Source organism: Lutzomyia longipalpis, chromosome 4, assembly GCF_024334085.1.
Source record: "Lutzomyia longipalpis isolate SR_M1_2022 chromosome 4, ASM2433408v1".
NCBI lineage: Eukaryota > Metazoa > Arthropoda > Insecta > Diptera > Psychodidae > Lutzomyia > Lutzomyia longipalpis.
The window spans coordinates 23974136-23997074 of NC_074710.1; the positions used below are offsets into that span (position 1 = coordinate 23974136).

General features: G+C 31.8%; 4 protein-coding genes across 7 annotated transcripts in view; 2 read left to right on the forward strand and 2 right to left on the reverse strand.

The window, feature by feature from the left end:
- Positions 1–22939, forward strand: part of LOC129795035 (probable asparagine--tRNA ligase, mitochondrial) — a 1173171-nt gene that overhangs the window by 879585 nt on the left and 270647 nt on the right. The window lies entirely within an intron of this gene.
- Positions 1–22939, reverse strand: part of LOC129794972 (mucin-2-like) — an 826140-nt gene that overhangs the window by 667612 nt on the left and 135589 nt on the right. The window lies entirely within an intron of this gene.
- Positions 1–22939, forward strand: part of LOC129795002 (sodium-dependent nutrient amino acid transporter 1-like) — an 899230-nt gene that overhangs the window by 605644 nt on the left and 270647 nt on the right. The gene's annotated exons all lie outside the window — the stretch shown is intronic.
- On the reverse strand, positions 345–21454 carry LOC129795052 (uncharacterized). 4 transcript variants are annotated; one of them, XM_055836073.1, is made up of 5 exons: positions 20956–21454; positions 19119–19325; positions 11020–11541; positions 8469–8693; positions 345–1448 (listed from the first exon to the last, which is right to left on the reverse strand). In XM_055836073.1, the coding sequence occupies exons 2-5, from the start codon at positions 19310–19312 to the stop codon at positions 1256–1258; spliced, it is 1134 nt and encodes a 377-aa protein (XP_055692048.1). In that variant the 5' UTR covers positions 19313–19325; positions 20956–21454; the 3' UTR covers positions 345–1255. The 4 variants fall into 4 exon arrangements, with proteins under 4 accessions (XP_055692048.1, XP_055692051.1, XP_055692050.1 ...); XM_055836076.1 differs by lacking the exon at positions 8469–8693 and adding an exon at positions 9302–9523 and having other exon boundaries at positions 20690–21452; XM_055836075.1 differs by lacking the exon at positions 8469–8693 and adding an exon at positions 9302–9523 and having other exon boundaries at positions 20956–21451.

A 22939-nucleotide genomic window follows, 5' to 3' on the forward strand; every position in this document is an offset into this window, starting at 1 on the left:
TTGAACACAACGAAGTCTTTATTAATTTTCTCCTTTTGCAAAATTTTAAATATAAATTCGAAATTTTTATATTTTCATTTTAATAGAATTTATAGCTTGTTCTGTATAATAGAATTTATTTAGGGAAAAAAAGAAAAAAAAACTATTTTTTTTATCTCTTTTCATACTTTCTCGTTGACCAAATAAATTACTTGATATTTTTTTCAGGACTATTAAATTAATTTCTTTGATTTTTAGACACAAAAAAGTATTTATTTTTAGTCAGAAAAATTACCAAAGCTACTAAGAACCCTCCACAGTATGAGGACTAAGAACATTTTATTTATAAGTTCTGTTGTAATTTATTTAAAAAAATCTTCTCAATTCCATGTTTGTAGTTTATAGGATTAATTTACCATCATTACAATAAAAATTGTGGCAATTTTTTGGCACCGAAAATTTACAAGTTCTTCGAGTTTCTCTTAAAATTAAGATATTCTCTCTTATGGGGTAATGGTGATTTTTTTTACTTTGTCATGAATACCGATTAATATTAATTTTCCCTTTATGGTAGTATTATGAGATGATTTTATAAATATTTAAATGCAATTATACAATTTATGCTGATTTTTTGATATTTTTTTTCCTACTTAAAATTAAGTTTTATATTTAGCTTAATTAGAGAAAAAAAATCTACTTAAATCCAAAAACGCAATAAATAGAAATTTACAATTATTAATTTTTTTCTTCTCTCATGTACATAGTTTTATTTTAAATTAAGACAAAAAAGTTAAGATCTAATGAATCACATTGCTGTGCCTAATTAAGGGATACATTTGGGCTTCAATTTGCAGTTGAAAGAATCTTAATTTAATGGGTAATTTTTAAATAAATTATTTTAACTGAATTTTCAAAGATTTTTTTCTTTTTAAAATTATATTTGATATCAGAATGATTTGAACATAAATCAAGAAGTGTTCACCAAATAAAGCCCACCTGTAAATTAATTACCTTTTATAATACATTCGCTATTAACCTAACTAATTAAGTGTCTCTTAAGTATAAGATATTTTTTTTTGGAAAAGAAATTCCTTTAAGTATACAAATTTGATTATTTCAATTTGATTTTCCTTAGAATTTTCCATTTTACTACAACTACACTGTAGTAAGTCTTTAGAAGCTTTTATTTTTCTTATTTTTTTAGGACACGTATAAGTTGAAGAAAATTCACAATTTTCTCACATTTCCCACCAATAGACAAAAAGAAATAAATATCTTAAAATTTCCTGTTATCTCGCAAATGAGCGCGCTTCCGGATACCCTTTTTGAGGCATTCACCCCACCATGAGCGCTGTTTGCAGTACTTCTCTGGCTTGAGAATGAAACATTTGGATTGGACAATGTTGAAGAAGATTTTCCCGACAATATTTGCATCCGCTGAATCCGCCATTTTCAGGCAAGTACGAAATCTGCTCAAAAGATTAAAAATATAGAAAGATTAGGAAATGTTTTTTTTTAAGTTAATCATTAATTGATTCAACATGAAGAAGATATCTCAAGCCTCAGCAAATGATTGAATTCACAAAATTGTGCTTCACTTTTTTCTGATGAAACAATAAATCAAATAAGGACTTCTTGCATATCTGTAAACGTTCCTCTTCTGCCCCATCCATGGCAAAGAGATTGATGTTTCTCACAGCATGATAGAGAATGCAGAATATTATTGAGAGATTCACTGAGGCATAAGTTTCACGATAAAAATTCCTCATGTCTCCAAATACGAAGGGAAAATAAATACATCAAGCCAGTATTTCAATGTAATCAATACCTAACATGAGGAGATATCAAATGTTATGATTTTTCCACATATTCCTCTCCCCCTCCCCACCAACCCCATTGTTGCGCCACAATTCCCAATGCAAAAAAGACGAAAAAGTAATCAATTGCTTGTCGCTCTGCGATGTTATTTGGTACAAATAAGATGAAATTTCTTCATTTATTACAACCTCAACAATTTCATAAGCTTCAAGGAGAATTGTCGTGTAATTAATATTTTTATAAATGAGCCTTTTAGTACTCTTTTTCACTCTTCTCTTGCTGGATGAAATTAATTTTATTTAGAGAATGAGCGCGAGGCATAAAGGATTATTAAAACGAGTGCAAGAGAGGGATGATTAACTTAAAATTTTTTTTTTAATCTTTTATGTTTCTTTTCTAAAGTTTGAAGTACTTTTTTTAAACTATTAGACTTAACGGTTATTTTCTATTATTTGAAATATTTTTTTTCTACATTTTGACATTTATTTTAATCACTGACGTTTCTTTTCTAACGTTTGAATTTTTTTTAACTGTTTGACATCTTAATATATAAAGCTGAAAAGTCTGTCTGTCTGTCTGTCTGTGGCACATGAACTCCTCCGAAACGGCTGGGCCGATTTTGATGAAATTTGGTATGGGGGTAGAGGGGGTCAATACGAGTTGCAAGCGCTATATGGGATTCCGCCCCAACCCCCCTATATAGCGCCCCCACAGAAAAATTGTTTTTTCCCATTTTCTACCCGCTGAAGGGTCAGATAACGGGATTTTTTATTTTTAGAATTTTTCAGAGTACCGTATTATTCATCCCCTACTAATATACGCCCCCTTTTATAGCTTAAAATGGAGTTTGCTCACACGTGATTGGGGGCTAGGGTTGACTAGTTTATTCTAATTTTTGATGTTCTTCGTTAAACAATACTTTTAGAATTTTCAATTTATTGTCACCATTTTGACATTTCTTTTCTAACGTTGACGTTTAACATTTTTTTCTATCATTTGACATTTAACGTTTGAAAATTCTTTTTTGACATCTAAAAAAAGAAATCTGACTTGGCTGACTTTTTAGGGTTATTTTAGACTGCCAAACACTCCCTCTATCAACTCTGCTTACCACTTTTAAACAACTATAATCTAAATAGTGAAGTACTTTAAAGGATTTATGAATTATTCAGTCAAAAAATATTTTGCGATTCAATTAAATTGGTTAGTTTTAAGAAAACATTTCTATGAATTTTGTTCCTTCTGATCAGCAAATTATTCTTTCCGTCAGTAATATATTCACCTACTTAAATAAATTTAGTTCAGGCTTATACTGAAGAATAGAAATATTTTAATGATTAATAAAATCATCTATAAAAATCATTTTAAACATTAAAATAAAACCATAAAACAAGTATCTTTGCTATAGGAGATTTTCCTTGAGTTTTTCATTACAAAAAAAACCGAAAGTTTCATCACATTGTGAGACATTAAAATGATCTTGATATTGATTTTTATGTTTCATGCACCACTCTTCGAAACTCTTTGCTATTTATGCCATTTATGCATATTTCTTATCTTTCTTTTATTATGTTCACATCATTCTCTTCCTCAAGGTTCTTTTTTTCTGCTTCATATTTAAACAGTGAGTGAGGAAATATAATATAATTTCCCCAGAGTTATGTATATAATACTGGGAAATGGAGAAGGGAAATTTGTTGCTTACAGAGAAATAACACAAAATATCATTGAATAAAATCTCATTTTTCCACCCCCATATGTGAAAATTTTCTATTGTGAGCCTCTTTTGCGGTATATTAACTTTACTTTTGTGTGTGGAAAAATTTGTCAACCGGAAGAAACGTGCATTTTGTCCGATTAAGCCATTTCCCTACATTTTCTCTCTTGCAAACAACTTGCTCTGTGTTTGATACTTCCAAGTTTTCTCGCCACTCTCGCATTGACCACAATATTCTTTCTGTATGAAAAATTCTTGCTGACACGGACCCTTTCTTGGAGCTCCCCGCAAATACTTTGCGCTGACGGGGTACAAAAGTTGATTTTTAACACTTGAATGTAACGACAATTTAACAAGCTGATTTAAATTAATTACTCGCGATTGAATTTTATTTTTTCTTGTGGAGAAGTTACAAGGAATTGATAAAAATCGTGACTTATGGGTGAATATGTAGTCTAAGAAGAGTTTATTTATTTTGTTTTCCCTCGACTTCCCTCCAAATTGATGGGGAAGAAAAGAGATTTTAGTGTTTTAGGGACACCTCGTTGTGTCCATTCACCGACAGAAAAAAACCTCACAATCATTTATCTTTCAACAAACACATTTTCAGAACTCAACATTTTGTCTGTCTTCAGTGTTTGATATTAATCTTATTGATCGGACCTTTGTGAGGGATCGCCGTGTGAGAAACATAAAATAAAGGGATGTCAATTTAAATGAAATCTCTGCTGGGATATTACATTATTATTTAATTTTTTAAATTTATTTTTAGGTACTTTATGCATTTTTCTGTTATAGTTTTTAACACTTTGCAGTCTCTGTGCACTTTTTGTTTGTATTTTTAGAGTTTTTTCATTGCACAGCTAATTTATTTTGTGTAAGAAAAACATAGTCTTTTTACGGTTTTAAATAGATATCTGTAGGGGAGAGTGGGTCAAAAGTCACTTAATGGTTTAGAAAAAATTCAAAATATCATATTTTCTATCTATAATAGATAGAACAAAATGATCTAAGAGAGGGTAAAACATGTCCTTTGTTTGGAGAGTAGGATATTTTGAGCTCTTTCGAAACCCTTAAGTGATTCTTTTTGCCCCGCTCTCCCCATTTTCTCCTATAGATAAATAATCTTGAATTTTAAATAATGGGAATTGAAAATATTTTTGCTGATTAACAAAAAATCAAATCATTATTATTTACGAAGGGATATTTTGCCTTACATCCCACCGCTGCCACCAATTGTCAGAAATTAATTTTGTCGAAAAATTGAAAATAATTTATAATTATTTCTAAGTTAGACGTCATTCTTTCAAAAATCTGTTCCTCTGTGTTTAATTTCGACTTTGAATTTAATTATCTTTAAAAAAAGAAAACGTTTTACCTGATTTTCTTTACCTTAACCAATCTTTTTAAAATTTCCTTACATAGATATATTCTATTTTTTACATTAAATCTTAATTCCCTTTTTTTTTTAAAAAAAAATTGTATTCTTAACATGTAAAACCGAGAAGTTAAAATTGAATTGACAACAACCCTCACTTAATGGAACAAATAAATCGATTCATCCCATCATCTCTTCACCATGAAGGGTGATATTCTAAATTGAATTAGGTGTTTACGAGCTGCAACTAAGGGTGGGACAAACAGATGAACAAATGACCTAGGCCAATTTGAAAATTGATACCTCCCCAGAGTCGCAGGGCGCTCTCTCAAATCGCATTTCTCTTCCTTTTTATACGAGATACGAGAAAGGACCCCTCATAGGGATTTAGAAATGTCTTTTTATTTCTCTTTGTGCTTCATTTCCCGCCATAAAACTCCCATAATGTCCTTTCAATTTGTCCCTATCGAATTTTGTGGTTTCTTCTGTTGGAGATTCTAATCGCTTTTGTCAATTTCTTCTACATCCCTTTGCCTTCATGAAACTTTCCCCGCTATTTCGTCTTTTTTTTTTCTAACGAGTGTTGAATAACGAAAGTTGGGGAGGAAAAGTGTTGGAGAGGAAATTTTTATTTATTATACTTTGAAATGCCACCCACAAAGTCGCGAGAATCTCTTATCGATAATTTATTGAAGTACCTTCATGCACACGACAGATTTCCTTGACTTTCATCCCTCCTTGAATTTGTGGTTCGGCCTTTTCTTATTTCTTTGCCTTCTTCGAAGGAATAAAATTGCCCTTCGTACCCCCCCTCGTTCAACCATTTGCCACACACTCAACATTTTTCTTCACACCCTCTATGTGAGAAGGGGAGAAGGGATTTTGCATTGTGGGGCGTATTTATCGCCTATTTTGAGAGGATATTTTGGGAGCAATTATTGGGAGATTTTTTTGTGCTGGGAGGAAATTCCCCTAATTAGAGGAGATTCCTTCACACAAATCTGACCACAAATTGATTGATAAAAGTGCTTCGTGGACGAAATCTCCGCACCCTCTTGTACATAATTCGTAATCCCTTTTCCCTTTGTCCTTTGTAGACGCTCCATTTCGGAGCAAGGGGTATTTATCTGGCGAATATTTTGGTTTTTTAAGCGAATCATCCGAATATTTCCGATGATCTGAATATTTGACTTCACATGACCATCTCTTGCTAAAAACCAAAAAAAAATCCAAAAACGTATTTAGGAATTTTGTCTTTTTTGTGGTTGAATATACTACTTTTTAGTATAAATTTACTACTTTTCGGTTTGAATTTAGTCCTTTTTGGGCTTTAATGATTTTTCTTTAAGTTTTATTCCTCGGTCATTGAAGTTTTGGGACTAAATATATGTTATATTGGCTTGGACTTAGTCTTTTTTCGGCTTGAATTAACTATTTAGGGCTTCAATTTTAGTCTTTTTTAGGCTTTAATTATGTAATATTTTTTAAAGCTTTTTGAGATTGGAGATTGTCTTTTTTTAGGATTGAAAACCAAATACTTTTAGGCTTAATTTTGAATTTACTACTTTTTGTTCTTTCAAGACCTAAATTATATATTATTTAAGCCTTTGTTCCTCAATCTCTACCTCTTTAGGCCTAAAAAATATTTTTATGCTACAATTTAATCTCTTTTAGACTTGAATTGAGCATTTTTAGGGGTGAAATTACTATTCGTTTTGAATTTAGTCCTTATGAGGTTTGAAATAAATATTTTTTTAGACATCTGCTTCTCAATCTAAGCCATTTTTTGATTTCTTTGGCAAATTATCCGAATATTAGCGAATATTCCGAATATTTCCGTAGATCCGAATAATTTCATTCAGATAAACACCCCTTGTTTCGGAGAGAGAAAAAGGAACTCCGTCACAGGACTGGATTCATGTGAATATAATATTTCGCAAAAGTTACAAATTTAGCTATTCCCATGGGAAAGAGAAAGAAGATTGGATAATGAGGGCTAGGGGAGAAGACACTGGTCAGGAGGAATCAAGCTCTTATGGAGGGATTGATATGTGTTGTTTCCGACATTAAGTGGTTATATCTTCTCCCCCACTGAGTAATTCAATGGTTAACTAGGAGGGAGAGGGACTCCTGGCCACGCTATGAATCAATTGATGCTCCTCAATCGATTGACATTAAATATCTCCTCCACCCTTCTTTTCCCTCCTTCCCTCTCCCCCTCCTAGGGCACTCAATGCTGTTTAGGAATCTTCAATGCTATAATACCCTTCTGCTGCGTGGCATCAGCAGCACCACAAAAGAGATTAACACTCGATAACTTTCACACAAACTCATCAAATTGACCAATAAAGGGACACCTCGATAATTTATTTGTGATTTACCCTTATCGGTGTATCGAAAAAGAAAAGGAGGATACATTTTGTTCCAAAAGTGATATGTAAATTGAATAGTTCTCTTAATTGGAATGTTGAGGAGATGTCGGCGGAGGAATTGAAATGTTCTTGAACCTTTCATCACTCTTTCTCTATACGGAGATATTTTGTATTCAAATAGAAGTATTTTTTGATTTTTTATTATTTTTTTTTTAATTTCTAAAAAAATAATTTTATTTCTTGTTTTATTTTAATTCAGAAAGTTTCAATATTTATTTAAAAATTGCAATAAAAGCGCTTAAGATACGGTTAAATTCATTAACCTTTGTAAAACTGTGATAAAATAAAATAAAATGAAAAAAAAATGTCTGTATAACCCCTGAAAAAGTCCGCCATCTTGAATTTTCAAGTCCTTAAAATCAACATAATGACGTCCTAAAATACAATACCAACCCAAATAATTTCTCAATTCGTGAATTCAATCTTTTGCTGAGCTGAAATAAAAATTAATTAGAAAAAACAAAAAAAATAAATAAAAAATACGCCTAAAACTGCCATTTAGAAAGAATAGAGGAAAGAAAAAAAAAACAAACAAAACAGGCGCTCAATCAAAATGCAAAGAAACTCAAAGAAAAGAAATCAACAGAACACAAAACATAAAAATAAATCATTTGTACATACATAGACGTTGCTACAAAATAGAAGAAGAAGAAGATTTTTTTTAAAGAACTTAACCATAAAAAATATATAATTTTTTGTTTAATGCGTTCGACCTATGATTGTTTGCTATTCCAATTTAGTTTTTAAAATCATTTTTGAGATTTTCCCGTACTAGGTAGGTAATCAAAAATAGTTTTGAATAGAATATTTTAATATTCTTCCATAGCTTTCGGCCATCTGCGAGCCTTCATCAGAGGCTATAAAAAAAAGTTTTTAAAAAATAATAAGATTCAGAAATAAATTTAAATTTTATTAAAAATAGAAAATAAAATAATCTATTAAAATATTCCCTTTAGGTGCTCCTGATGAAGGCCTCTAGGGGTGTCGAAAGCTTTGAAAAAAATTAAATATCAACAAAGACCCAAAACTTATTCTTTTCGAAAACTTTGACGTTAAAAATATAAAGAAAACAAACTTAAGGTACAAAGCATTAAACTGAATGATTTTCATGAACAAAAAATGGATTCTTCGACGTCTTCCTTACCTGTAGTCACATTTACAGTGACTCAATGTTCCAACGTGCCAATTGAAAATGCCATATTTAGTTTGAAAGCCAGATATCCAATGGGGACAGAATTTATCGTGCTGCCTGCAGCAACGATCGGCTTGAGAGAAGCCCCCCATGTCTGTGTATCTAGTTGCAATGTATCCCTTCCCACACCATTTTGTATTTCCAATCATCAGTATACTAGACAAATCTCTGCGCTTTCTGCAAAATAATGCCACACACAGGGGGACCAAAAAATGCTTGGATGGTTTAGCAGGAAGAGAGTTTTTTGGCTTTTTTTCTTGTATTTCATGTTTAAAAAACAATAATTTGTGTTTCGGTTTGGCATTTTTTTTTTAAAGAGTTTAAGAGGTTTGTCTTAAAGGATCTGAGGAATGTTTTTTTTTTTAAAGGATTTCTGGTAGGGGAGCTTACCTTAAATAATTTTCACCCATATTCCATGAAACTAATCACAATTTATGAAGATTTTTTCTGGATTAATCACGAAATGAATGTAAAGAATATTGACATTGTTAGTTAGCAATGGGGGATCTCTTAATTTAAGAGATTTCTTCAACTTTCTTCCCCTTCAACCTTCCCACTCAAAAAGCATTTTAATCACATACATTGATCAATTCTAACTAAATTTGTGATCTACCTGCAAAAAATCTCATGTGCAAAATATAAAAGCATCCTCTTATGACCAACTTTTAAAATAAGATAATGTATAGTGCATGGCAGTTTATAGGCGATAAATTGTTTTAATCAACTAAAAACTAATTATATTTGTTAAAAGTATGAAATGAAAATGGGAAATTTTTGTTTCGAACCTTCTGTCGCAGCTACAACTGCTTATCGTGTAAAATCGATAATTGAAAAACTGCCATTTTGACGTCATTGCCTGAATGTTGAGCTTACAGTGATCGTGTTTTCGGCAACACATGTCCGCCTTTGATGCTCCCCCCAATTGATTGTAGATGCCCGCACCGTTCCCTGTTCCACACCACTTTGTGTTTGGCATTCTGAACATATCTGATAGTGCTCGCTTTCGTCTTCATTTTTGTTTGTTTTGTTTTTTTTTGCGAATGTGGATTTGTGGTGTTTTCGTGCAAAAATAGGTTTTGGTTTTTTTAAAGAAAAATAAATTAATATACTTCAAAAATATAAAAAATGATTCAATTAAATTCTAAAATGTATTTTAAAGAAGCTTTTTTGCATAAGCAAATGTATGTCATGTGTGGAAAAATATTAAATCGTGCATGAATGGATGCTGTCTCTTAACTTAAGAGATTTTATTTGCAATGATTTCCTACAAATTTCCCTTTTAGAATACTTTTGGGAAATTAATGAAAATGCAAATAAATCTACATCTAAATAGAGAATTAAATCATTATCATTTCATTGTAAATGTTTATGTGCAACTAAATGTGATGAAGAAGTAATTTCAACAAAAAAATGTGCATGAATGAAGAGAGCTTTTGTGAGCTTGCGCAGTATTTCCCACCCATTTATTTGCTACAACGAGACCCAAAAAGTTTGCATAGGTATATCAAAAGCTACCTCCTCACAAAAAGAGAGGGAGGATATATAGCGGGTGGTGGAGAGTAAGAGAAAGGTATATAGTGTTGAAAAAAGTTTTCCTTTCGATTTAAATGCTAAATAAAGAAGGAAACTTGCGGAAAGTATTGTGGTGAAGTATTTGGGTGATTAAAAATATTGCTGTGAATGTTAGTTTTAGGATGTTTTCAGTGTATGTTTATGGTGTACTATGCAATTTTGAGAGATATTTTGAAAATATTTTACTGGATATTTAAGAAAAAAAAAAGATTTCTAATCGAATTTTAATTTCTTTCTAATTTTCTTATATTTTTTAAACATTTTCTTTGAATTTTTTAACACAATTATAAGAATAACAAGAGAAATTGAATTTTTTGTAAGAAAGATAGATAAATTTTCTTTCATATTTTTGTATGTAAAAAGAGCTAAAAGGCGCATTTTTTAAACACAAAGATTTTACATTATAAACGTAAATAATTAATATATAAAAATTAGAAGAGAAACTTAAAACAAATTGTAAAACAAAATTATAATGAATTTTATTTGCGAAATTTTTTTTCAATTCGAAAAATTGAGTTTTTCAATGATTTTAACATAAAGCATATGCTCTTGTGCTTCAATTACAGAAAATATCAATAAAAGCATCAGTACATATGCTCCATGCTTGGTAAGAACCGGAAAAGCTACAATAGAGGCGTGGCTTATGTATATTTGAGTAAATCTTCACCGAGATTTTTTCAGATTCCATCTAACTCTTATCCGATTAATCATGTTTGATTTTCCCTAAATGTTTGAAGTTAAGATCTTTCACAATACTCTTCGTAATTGATTTGTATTTGACCATTAAAATGAATAAACTCCTTTTGAAGGATAATCAAGTCCTAAAATACTCTAGAATATCCAGTAAAATACTGCCAAAACTTTAAAGCCAATTTTAGCAGTCAATTAATGTTTTCAAATAAAATTAAAAAAAATAATAATTCGTACTCACCGATTGAGATGTTCTGTGGCATTCCTCTTAATATCCTCATCATCACTATCGAGTCCACCGACAATTCTTTTCAGCTCTCTATGACGTGCTGTGCACTGCTCCTTGATGTCTTTAATGTTCAACAACGGAAGGAGATCCAATGGAATGTCTTGTTGCGTTTTGAGTTCGATAAAAGTGAAATTTCTCATTCCGTATCGTTCGGATTTGCGTGCGGCGTCATTGAAATTCTCAAAATCTTCAGCATCCTCAAATGCCATCTGATAGCTCGGTGGGATTGCATCATTGTCAAGGAATTCCCGAAATTCGTGCTTCGTCACGTGTGGCATTGTGTACTGATGGTGCAAATTATTTGTAAAATTTTGTGATTGGGCCATGGCCACGTCGCCGTTGAATTTACTGATAAACTCCTCAATGTGGTGCTTTTGCCGTATATATTCGCAATCAATAATCTTATCTTCGCCCGAGTAGATAAATTGCAGAAGTAGGTGACCATCTGTGAGTTGCCACAAATTGAGGGATTTCCTGAAAAGCAACAAAAGAAGGGAAAAAGTCAATTTGGGATGAAGGGAATAAGTTAATTTCCGCAGCATTTCGCGCGTCTTGAAGGTGATCATGATGGGAGAAGAGGAAGCATTTCGCAACAAGTTGCACCGAAGGTCTCTTCTCTCATCGTTTTTTTTTGCAACAATATTTTAAAACAAAATAACAACAAAAAGGCAGTTACTCGCTACCAGGTGATCATGATCGCGCAATGGACGCGTTTGGCAGTGACCCAAAGGAAAGATCTCTTCCACATCGCATATTCGCTCCCACAATCACCTCACCACACCACATCGCATCTTCACATCGTTGTTGGATCTTCGCATTTTTTATTCACCTCACGGTGCACCACTCACACCGGCAAAATGCTTTTCGCACACGCTCGCTTATGCGGTACTCACGCGCGATCGTCAATTAACATGCTAACTTGCCTTATCATCGACTCCATCATAGCTTGATCATCGTGAGTTTATTTATCATACAAAATTTGGTGAATAGGATCACTCTGCGGGTCACTGAATTCGCTGACGAAGCATATGCTTCATTGCGAATTAAATAAAACCGTAGATCGTTTAATTTTCTTAACCATTTTACGTTAATAAATCAAGGAAAATGTTTCTTTTCTTAAATTCGATTTTTCTTTCAAATTGTAATAATTTTTTCCTGATATTCGAGCTACAAAACCTCTTAAATGAAGCACTAAAGCATTTGCTTGATGCAGGAGAGAGAGAGAGAAGGAAAATTATAGTAATGGAGGCGTGGTTTAAGAATTTTTAGTTACGTCTTTCTCAGATAGAAGAATGTGATGTATTTGTAGCTTTTCTCAAATGTTTCGTGACCCACTGAAAGGTGATTATTATTTCTGCATATGATTTTTAAAGAATGGTAATTAAGACATGAAAATGAATAATCTCCTTTGCTGAAAATTTGTAACAAAATACTAAACAAGCTTAAATAAGATGTAATTTAATATTTAATTGCAAAATGCTTTGTATATGGCAATTTATAACTGGGGCATTTGTACATTGAAAAGCATGCGAATAGTCAAGAATTTTAGCACGATACATAACAACAAACACTGCTTATGTTAAGCAAAACAAAAAAAAATGTTTAAATGCATTTTTATGTATTTCTTTTGCTTCTAGTCAAAGAAATATGGAAAATCTGAGGGAGTTTAGAATTTTAATTGCTTAATTGTGTAACTAATACGTCGCACATAATGCATTCTTAAGATTCCTCATTGTCTTGTTAATTCATTGCAAGCCTCCGCATTAAGGTGGAAAATTATTGTCAATGGACCGAAAAAGAAAAACAACAATTAAATGTAATGAATTTATCTTGAATTCTATGAATAATTAATCAAGGTGTTGTTTATTGTTTTTATTCTTTCTTTTTCTAACGAGCAAACACTCCTGTCTGCAACCACACAAATATCTTTTCGAGAAAAACAGTGAAAAGTCATTAAATCACAATCGATTTGTCTGGTGGAAGTCACAGTTAAGACAAGAAAAAAAAAACATTTTTCCTCAAAGAAAAATTCATTATACGAGGATCGTCTGAAGGGCTACGAAAGAATGGATTTTATTGCCTGTTGGTACAATAATTTAGTTCTGTGAAACGAAGATGTTGTTCCCTAATCAACCTACACGCACTTTAAATTTAATATTTTCATATAAACATGCCATTTATGCCCAAACAACGTTAAAATTTATAACTTTCCATCGAGTGTGTGGCCCATTGTAAAAGGGCATGGCGTACAAATTGGACGAAACAAATTTTAACATAATAAAATTCTCTAAAAAAGAATCTGACAAATATTTACGATGTGTTGGGTAATAATTGATTGAACTGCACCAAATAGATGAGGCCAAGAGGTGAAGAATTTGGGTGGATTTTAGTGATCAATTGATCGAACCATATTGTTGTGTTAAATGGCTATTTTATCGCTTCTTTTTTCTTTCTTCTAAACTCCTCTTTTTCTTGTATATCTTACAATAAAATTTTCTAATTTCTCTTTTTCATTGCATCTATTCCAATATATATGGGCATAGATCACTCTCTTCTGTCGCTTCTCTGCGTGAGTAGGGCTTATTTGCAACGAAATTGATTCTTTTTTTTTTTTTGAATACGGCTCTGATATCTTTGTATTTAAAAATTTGGTTTTCGTTTAGTTTTAAGCAAACAAAACGTTTAAATATTTAAAAATATTTAATTTAACAAGTAATTTACGAATCAACTTTAAATGTTTTTCATTAAAAAAATTTATGATTTTAAAAACTTAAAAAAAAACTACTATAAAAATACTTAATGTTGGCCACGAATGTCTGTTCATTATAAAATAAAAGATAAAACAGATAAGAATACTAAAAAGAAACTTTATAGCCATACACCTGAGTAACAAATTAAACTAATTACTATCTAATATAAGATTTTTACGCGTAAGAATTTTTAATTATTCTCATTGATAAAATTCACAGAATTTCTTGTAATAAAATAAAAAAAAACGTTTTTATGTGTTTTTATTTCCTGTCTTATTAGAATTGTTTTTTTCTGTGTAAAAATTACTTTTTAGCCTTAAAACTTGACTGTAAACATTTTCTGTGATTTTTATAACCCACATATGCCCAGTAAATTGAAATTTTTTTTTACAAAATCTGACTTCAAATTTTCTAGAAAAGTCAATTCTGGAAATTTTTAGTAAGAAGTTTTAATACTTTTTCTTCAACCGAATCTATTTGATTTTTATGAAAATAATTTACAGAACTGAATCAATTACAATAGCTGTCACTATATTTACATCCATTTCTCTGAAATTTAAAATAAAAAAAAGAGAGAAAAACTTCTACAGAGTTTTGTGATTAGTTTTGATTAGAATCATTAAATTGCAACAACAGCTACAGAACAAAATCCTCTACTCGAGAACTTTCAGAGATGAATGGAATTTTTCCATTAGAACATTTTGTAAATTTTTTTTCGTTTTAACCTTTTTTCGGGCCACAAGACGAAGGTCCAATTCAATAGGCCTGAAAAAAATGCGAGACAGGTCGTCTACCTGAAGGAGAATCGTACGATTTGTGCTTCTTGGAATCCCTTTTTACAAAATTAGCTGGCAAAAAAAAACTACCTTTATATGAGGATGAAACGAGGAGAAGAGACACAAATTATAATATATGGGTGATGATGTGAAAAAAAAGGTTTGGGAATGCATTCTGGATAAAAGGAGAAAATAAAGAAAAATTCCCTAGGTCGACTGCACAAGATCACGTGATGTCTTGAGCACATTTTGCCGGCTCAGGGGAACGGCTCTTTCGACACGGGGTCGCCTCACCGTCAGCTCTATACGTGAGCTGCTTTTAAAATTGGCAAAAATATCGTACGATGTTGTATAGATAGGTGTATTAAAGCCCCCACTATTCACATAAATCGGGTGATCTTGTCTTTCCTTTTCCACCTCGTGCCTCGAAACTATATACATTCAAACTTACTTCTTATACACATTTAAAGCCAACTGGCCCAAAAGCTGCCACCGCGATTGCATTGAATGTAGGTACATAACATAGAGAGGTGTGTGAGAAAAAGTTGCCATTTCCTCACCTGTTGCCCACGTGACGTCATATGATCGTACGATGTGCGATCTCATTTCCCCCACACGACCATGCGTCACCTAGGCCCCCCTCAACTCATATCTCTACTCATTTTACCTATATTTAGCTGACTCTTCTACATACAAAAATACAACACTAAATGACACACCACACGAGGTGATTTTTTTCTGCTGTCGTACGATCTTTCCTTCATTGATAAAAAATTAAAGTTGAAAGGCATATCATCAATTTCCCAATTTCCAGGTAATTCATTCATTGCGAGAGGCAGTAAAGAAAAAAAACAAGAAGCACCACTCACAAATTGTTGGATTGTAGTCGGAAGAGGAAGGAAAGGTTAAATACTGGGGTGAATAGGTTATATACACTACGAGTCTTGAGATAGGTATTTATGCGCGACTAACTCAAAATATTCTGAAGGAATATATACATTTCATGTATGTAGAATGGAAGTTTATATCAAATGGCACAAAATTTCACAATTCTAGAAAATTCTAATCTGTCGTAGAACATAGTTTTTAAATGAAATTGATTACTAAGCTTGGCTTAAATCTCTTAACCAAGTTTAAGCTTTTAAAGAAAAATCTATGTTTATTAAAGCAGGACCTAAGTCTTTTTAAATAAGGCCTAAGTTCATTAAAACAGGCTTAAGTTTATTTTAAACCGGTCACATGTTTCCTAAACTTGGTATAAATTTTTCTATGGTAGGCGTAAGTTTTTAAGCTTGGTCTAATTTTTCTTTAAATTAGGCCTAAAATATGAAAGCTAGGCCTAATTTTCTGAAGCCTGGATCATATTCTCAAACGAGATCTAAAATTCATAGGTTAGGTTAAAGCTTTTCATGCTTTGCCTAAGTTTCTTTAACCAGGCTTAAGTTTTCTTAAACCAGATCTAGTTTTTCTTAAACCAGGCCTAAGTTTTTTTTTTAGGTAAGATCTAAGTTTTATTAATCAGATCTTATAAACCAGACCTAAGTTTTTTTAGTTAGACCTAAAATTGAAAGCCAGGCGTAAGTTTCTGAAGCCAGGATTAATATTCTCAAGCTAATCTAAAGTTTTTAACCTAGGATTAAGTTATTTTATTCTTGTCGTGAGTTTCTGAAATCGAGCTTAATTTTTCTTGAACAATGACCTAAATTTTTAAGTATTTTAAAGGAAACCTTCCTTAAGGAACATAGGCCAGACTTAAGTTTCTTAAGCTAGGCGTAAGATTTAGAAAGGTAGTCTCTAATTTTTTTTTACCAAACCTAAATTTTTAAGAGGAGGCTTTTAAGACTAAAAGGATGGATTGCAATATAATTTTGGAAGATTTTTACTAACTTTGATACACAAAGTTAGCCAAGTAACCAGAAGGAAAAAATTTTATTCATTGTAAAATGCTGAGTATGGTTTTTGCATCGTTAGAGCAATTTTTTAAAGTTTTCTTTGTTAGCTCTAGAATTTTCCTTATTTTAATACCTAAGATAACTTTATTGTCTAAATTTTAATTGTTACACTGCTCTTTACAAATAAAAGAAAACCATTAATTTCTTATTAAAATAACTTTTTTGTTTTCAAACAAATCAGAGTTCGAAAGAAATTAGAGAAAATTCAAAGGAAACAAGATTTAAAAAAATTCAATTCGTTGAAAGCTAAAAAAAATTTTAGTAGAGCATAAAAAATTACGATGTATGCAAAACCGGTAATGAAATCTTTCACTACTCTATGAAATTTGAGAATATCTTTTCGGTTGGATTAACTTTCTCATCAACACAGAGATGCAATGACTTGTTTTTTTTCTACTTCTTCTCTTGTTTTATGTTTCACAACGAAATGTCGACATTATTATTCTTTTTAGCACAACCCTTCATCGCCATAGACATTAGGAGATTTAAAAGACCCCTTTCACAAACCCTTTTGGAGTCTTTTCGAGTTATTTATTCTTTCACCAGAGTGATGTAAAAAAAAACAACGACCATTGATAAATACACTGACTGAGAGAGAAAGAATGTGTAAAATAGCAAGAGACGCGGTGATTTCTTTCTATGTTGGGTATGTTATTTTTCCAATAGAAATCCGCATTAAAGTGCATCACGGAGAAAAGGGATAAAACACCTTCGAAGGCGTTGTCTGTGAGCATTGCAAATCCGATTTGTCGGCACTTAACGTTTCTTTATTGCTTAAAATAGTACGAAAATCCACCTACAATCCTCAAGATTTTCACACTCAAGATGAAGGTATAAAAAATCAAATTGAAAGGGCCAAAGAAGGGGTAAAGTGTCTGGGAAAAAAATTAAGATTTGTTGAGATTTCATTTGAATAAAAGTAAAATCAGAAGTGAAAAGGTTCACGAAAAACCCTAAAACTCATATTTCTCATCAAGATAGAGCAATGTGGTCTGTGACCAAGTTGTAGGCCAGAAAATTTCATATTAAATGATTTATTAAGGAACTTTGTTGCAGAATTCACTTAAAAAAAATGTAAGAATATGCGTAACGAAGTAAATCGACCCAAAACGAGAGTCTCGAAATATAGAAAATTGTTTCTTACCACCTTGATGAAACATTTTATTTTCCAGAATTTTAATGATTTTATTTCTTTTTACAAGTTAGAAATGCGTTCAATTTACGTAAATGAGATCAAAGAAGACGTTCTGACTGAAAAATGTCCTCTGAGAACATCAATAGAATAAATATTGCGATGCAAAAAATTTAATGTTTCAATGTTTTTGAATCTTCGTTGTTTCACGAGGAGTTAATTCGTTTCGTAAATCGACGTGAAACATTCGTTCTTTTCATAACGATATTTATTTTGTTGATGCTTTAACAGGATCTTTCTTAGCCAACGTCTTCATCCCATGCCCTCTTGTATGAAAATTTAACACATTTCACATAAAAAAAGTATTAATTTATTCAAATCCGGGAGAATAGAATGTTTTATGTTTGTATCAGCATTGATCCAATGGCGGCAAAAGGGTTAAAAGTAAGCATAAGTAAAATAAACTTTCCATTTTCACTTTAAGTGTGCGATTTTAAGCATTATATTGAGTGTATTCTATCTAGAATTTTCGTCTCTATTGAAAATTAAGAACTTTTCCAGAATGCTTATCTCTTTTTGCGGCGTTAAAAACATAACCTCAAAAGTTTTTTTCTGTAGGAAAAATGTTTTTTTCTCCTCTTAAAAAGTTAATTTTATGGATTTTATTTCCTAAATTAACTTCATTGTTGCTAAATGAACCCTCTAAATTTTAATTTTTCTCTTTAATGTTTTACGCATTTTAATTGAGATGTTTACTCATCATAACAAATAATATTGTCTTGCTTTGCTTAATAAAAAATCAACAAATCATTGTTTTATCAGAAATTCATGTCACAAAATGTTACGTTAATTACGTCGATTTTTCCTAAAGGCTGATAACTTTTTTGAATTTGAGGCGCAAATCTCTGTAAAAGGTTCCAAAGTTTAATGATTTTGCAAAATAATACAAAAATGAGTTTATCTCAATATAGCGACTAGACTAAATTCAAAACATTACCCAAATGAGATGTAGACGAAAATAAATTTAAAAAAAAAAGAACTTTGATCTTGTTCCAATCGCATTTTACAAGAGCGGGAGCAAAAAAAAAAGTGTTTATAGAGAGAAGAAATTACAAGCAGTCAGTGTAATAAATAAGAGAACAAATCGAGAATTTCTAGTTCGATCCAGTTTTAAATCATTTAACGATCCCAATCAGTTGAATCTCCGATGGGATCGATTTAAGTGCCATGGCATGATGGTGGTGGTCTCTACACGACAGAGGGACAGAATGGGTTTGATCATGAACTGATGTTGCTGATAGAGGAGGCGTAAGAAAAAAAAGAGGTGAAACACCACCTTATGATGGGTGTCAATTGGATCAAAACACGCAAAGAAAGATCAATATCTCATCATCTGATGATCCACCCAAAAAAAAAAAAGAAGGGCCAATGTGCAACTTACGTTGTCTGACTGATGCTCGTTTGTTTCCCAATCAATCCATCGAAGCTTATCCGCCGCTCAAATTCCCCATCGGCCAGATTATCCGTGATTAAGAAGTTCTCCTTTGGAATGTTCTTCATCCCACTGATGGCTGATCCGTATGTGGCCACCGCAGTGAGAAGTAGTAGGAACATGGCACCGCTCTTTGAATTCATTTTGCCAAATTTTCTGTTTAAAGAAGATGAAAAGCGAATGTTATCGCATCTTTTACGACACTTACGTCAACATAATTTATACACATTGTTGAGCATTATCATTGAGAGTTATGTAAATTAGGAGAAAATATTTTCAGAAAGTTCAAGTTCAAATGACACACTGGCTTTTTCACAGGAATTACACTGTGTGACAAAATTTTAGCATAATAGTTTCATGATTTTTTTTATTTGTAATTAGTTGTTACAAATGATTTTCTAGCGACGTTTTGATAAATTAGCAGGCTTTAAAAACTACATTAAAAAGGAAAATAAAGATCTTCAAGAAACATTTAAAATGTCAAACGTTAGAAAGTAAACGTCAACCATAAAAAAAGATCGAATTTCAGAAAAATTTGAAATTTTTAAATGAAAAAATTTACAATTAAAATTACCGTTAAATGAAAGAAAAAACAATTTTGAACTTCAGAATTGAAATAAACCCTAAAATTGAAACATTGAACATAAAAATGGAGGCATCAACGGCTAGAATTACTGTCAATCGTTAAAAAAGTACATTTAACATATAATAAAAAGAAATGGCAGACATTCAAAAAGAAACATCAAGTTAAAATTATCGACAAATGGTAGAAATAAATAAAACTATAAATATTAGAAAATAAACGAGAAACGTTAGAAACCAAATGTCAATAGTAATAAAAGGAACGTCAAGCATAAAAAGAACGTCAAACGTAATTAAAAGTTAGAAGTTTGAAAAAAAAGTGAAACAGTTTAAAAAAAAAAAGATTCTTTATATAAAAATCACTGTAATTACTCAAAAAACCATTAAAACTTTTTGATTAAAAAAAACTGCATAAAAATATCACGAAAAAAATTAATTTTGTTCCCTTGTACAATGTTTGAATATGTTAGAGTAGTTCTGCTACAGAAATAGAATGATCTCGATCACAGGACTTGAACTAAACGAATCTTCCGTGCGCACTTCCTCAGCCAAAAACTTGTGGGAGGGATCAAAGACATTTTTCAATGAATATTTACAAATGAAACTTTGAGAGAGAGAGAGAAAAGAGAGTTTAAACTTTTGACTAATTCTCACGCGGTTTACCTTCAGATTTTTTTTCTTTTTGCAAAAAGGTCACAAATAGATTTTTAGCATAGTAATTTGCCATAAAAATGAGGTAGTTTGCAAACAAGATTCGCTAAATTACATTGAAAACCTATCAATTTAATGCCAATTTAAGGTTTTTTTTCTTTTAATCACTTTTCAATTAATTAAAAAAAAAAAGAATTCTGTCACCAACGAAATATAATTTCACTTTTTCCCACAAACATATAATTGGGGCGTTAATTCTTCGTATATATGCCAAGAAGTATAGGTACCTATGTAAGTTAATATATATTTATTTGAAGTGCGTGTGCCACACACTCTTTTTACTTTTATGTAATCCACTTTTACGCAATCACTAAAATTGTTTCAATGAGCGTCGTCTGATTTTAATTGATATAAATGAAACACTTTACAAGAAGTTTGCTGAATTAGCTACAACTGCACGCAATGTCTTGTACTTAGATGACCAAGAGTTGTGTGAAGAAATTGAATGTGGTGGAAAAAAGAGGCGAAGATCAAAAGTATATAAATCTCTTACTTTTGCCACGCAAGTTGATGAACCAGAAATAGATTTGCACACACTATCTATTTAAACTGGTCTATGAAAATTCTTCAGGAGCTGCCGTGAAGGAGGTGAGAAGATGAAGAAAAAAACTCTCGTGGCGATTTGCAAAGTGGATTGATGAAATTTCACACGAAACTACCACCAACGTGCGCACTTTTTAAAAAATCTTTGGCACTTAACTAATTTTTTAACTTAAGAAATCACCTCTGATTCTTCTTCTTTAACCCATTCATTGTTTAAAGAGGCAAAAAAATTTAACACACAACCACTCACTCCCGCGCTAACCCGCCAAAATGCAAAGAAAAATCCAAACTGTGCGTTTCTTTGGGGGGTAAAAACACAGAGAAGTAATATAAAAGTTTGCAATTTGTAAACCGGACTGAAATGTTGAGCGTCCGTTAGCTCCGAGAGTCAAGAGTCGAATAAGCTCGAGCCACAGGCACTGCCTCAGCGGGATCACTTTCAGGCATGTTCAAGCCGTACAGACAGACTGAACGCAAAGCTATCGCTTCACCTGCGCCACTGAAGACTCTCCCCCAAATTATGGGAACAATGTGCCTCATTCAGTAGCCAAGAAATCCTTGAAATCTTTTAATTTTGTACTGAAATTCCAAGATTTCAGACAATTTTCAAGAGTTTCTTTGTCGCTGAATAAGACCCAATAACGGCCAATTTTTAATTTTCTTTTTTTACAATTTGTGATAAAAAAAATTCGTTACAAAGGGGCACCGCATGATGACTTTTTCAATTTTCACTTGGAGCCCATATTGGGACTTTTCCACAACAGGGACGTACTCAGAAATTTTTATTAAGGAGTGCTTGTCTTAATTTTGAGAAGAAGAGCAGTTTTTGACAATTTATGCAATTTTTACGATTTACAATTCTTTCCTAACGTTGACATTTTTTTTTAAATGCTTGACGTTTCTTTATTGTTCTAAGGTTTATTGCTCATGTTTGACATTTTATTTTAAAGGTTTTTTTCTCGCACTTGACAATTGTTCTGAAATTAAACGTTTTTTTCTAACGTTTGACGTTTATTCCAACGTTAAACATTTGTTCTTTGACATATATTTGACGTTCGTTTCCTGACGTTTGACATCTCTTATTTTAAAAGTTTTACTGTCAAAAGATTGAACTTGAACAATTTAAGTCCTTTTTTAAAAACTTACTTTTAGTCTAAAAATTTATATCTATCATAACAATATAAAACACATAAGTTATATTATTTAATTCATTTAATTAGAAAAATTAAGAAATTCTTTATTTAGAATAAGCCTCGTCCCATACTTTTTTTTTCATTTTAGTTCATCCATTCATTTTATCAATTTCTTATAACTAGCTCCGATTAATTGAATGGAATTTGCTAGAGAAAAAAAAACATTTAGCTTAATTTAGAATGTAAACACACAGCTTACATTCCAATCCTCAGCTTATGACTAATCAATGGTTTTACGAATTTATCAGTTTAGTCGAGGAAAAACATTTTATCATCCCCCCTGTTGATTTGGTTGAATTTTTTTGGCTTTAAGAGATTATCTGCGGAAGTTTAAAAAGGCGCATGCTAATTTCTTACGTTACGCAGTTAGTTGGAATGTAGCGAAATGCGTTTTAGGAGATTCTGTGACGTTGTGCCAACGTCAGCATACCGTCATTCGCATGGGTCAGAAAGGGGTGTGTGAGAAAAATACGCAGAATCTGCATGATGAGATCGGCAGTATTTTCGGAGCTAAAATGAATTGTGATTCAAAGAAGCAAAAATCACGCGACTACAACCTTCCGTCAAGGTTGAGTATGTGGAGGAATATTTTAATTATCCACTTAATCGTCACTGATTGTACCTTATCGCGCGTGTTGCGCAATGTTTACCTTTTTATCATCATCTGTGGCGCGATTTCGTGGCATGGAAAAGGTGATAAAACTACTACTTGGTGCCGTTGTTGGCATTTCTCGCGCCAAA

What these genes read in the sequence shown, in the direction of transcription:
- LOC129795052 (XM_055836073.1), bottom strand. Translation starts at nt 19,312, where the DNA reads ATGAATTCAAAGAGCGGTGCCATGTTCCTACTACTTCTCACTGCGGTG. An exon ending in ACGAGCATCAGTCAGACAAC is followed by an intron (nt 11,542 to 19,118) that starts GTAAGTTGCACA and finishes GTTGCTTTTCAG; the next exon opens with GAAATCCCTCAATTTGTGGC. An exon ending in GCCACAGAACATCTCAATCG is followed by an intron (nt 8,694 to 11,019) that starts GTGAGTACGAAT and finishes ATTATTTTGCAG; the next exon opens with AAAGCGCAGAGATTTGTCTA.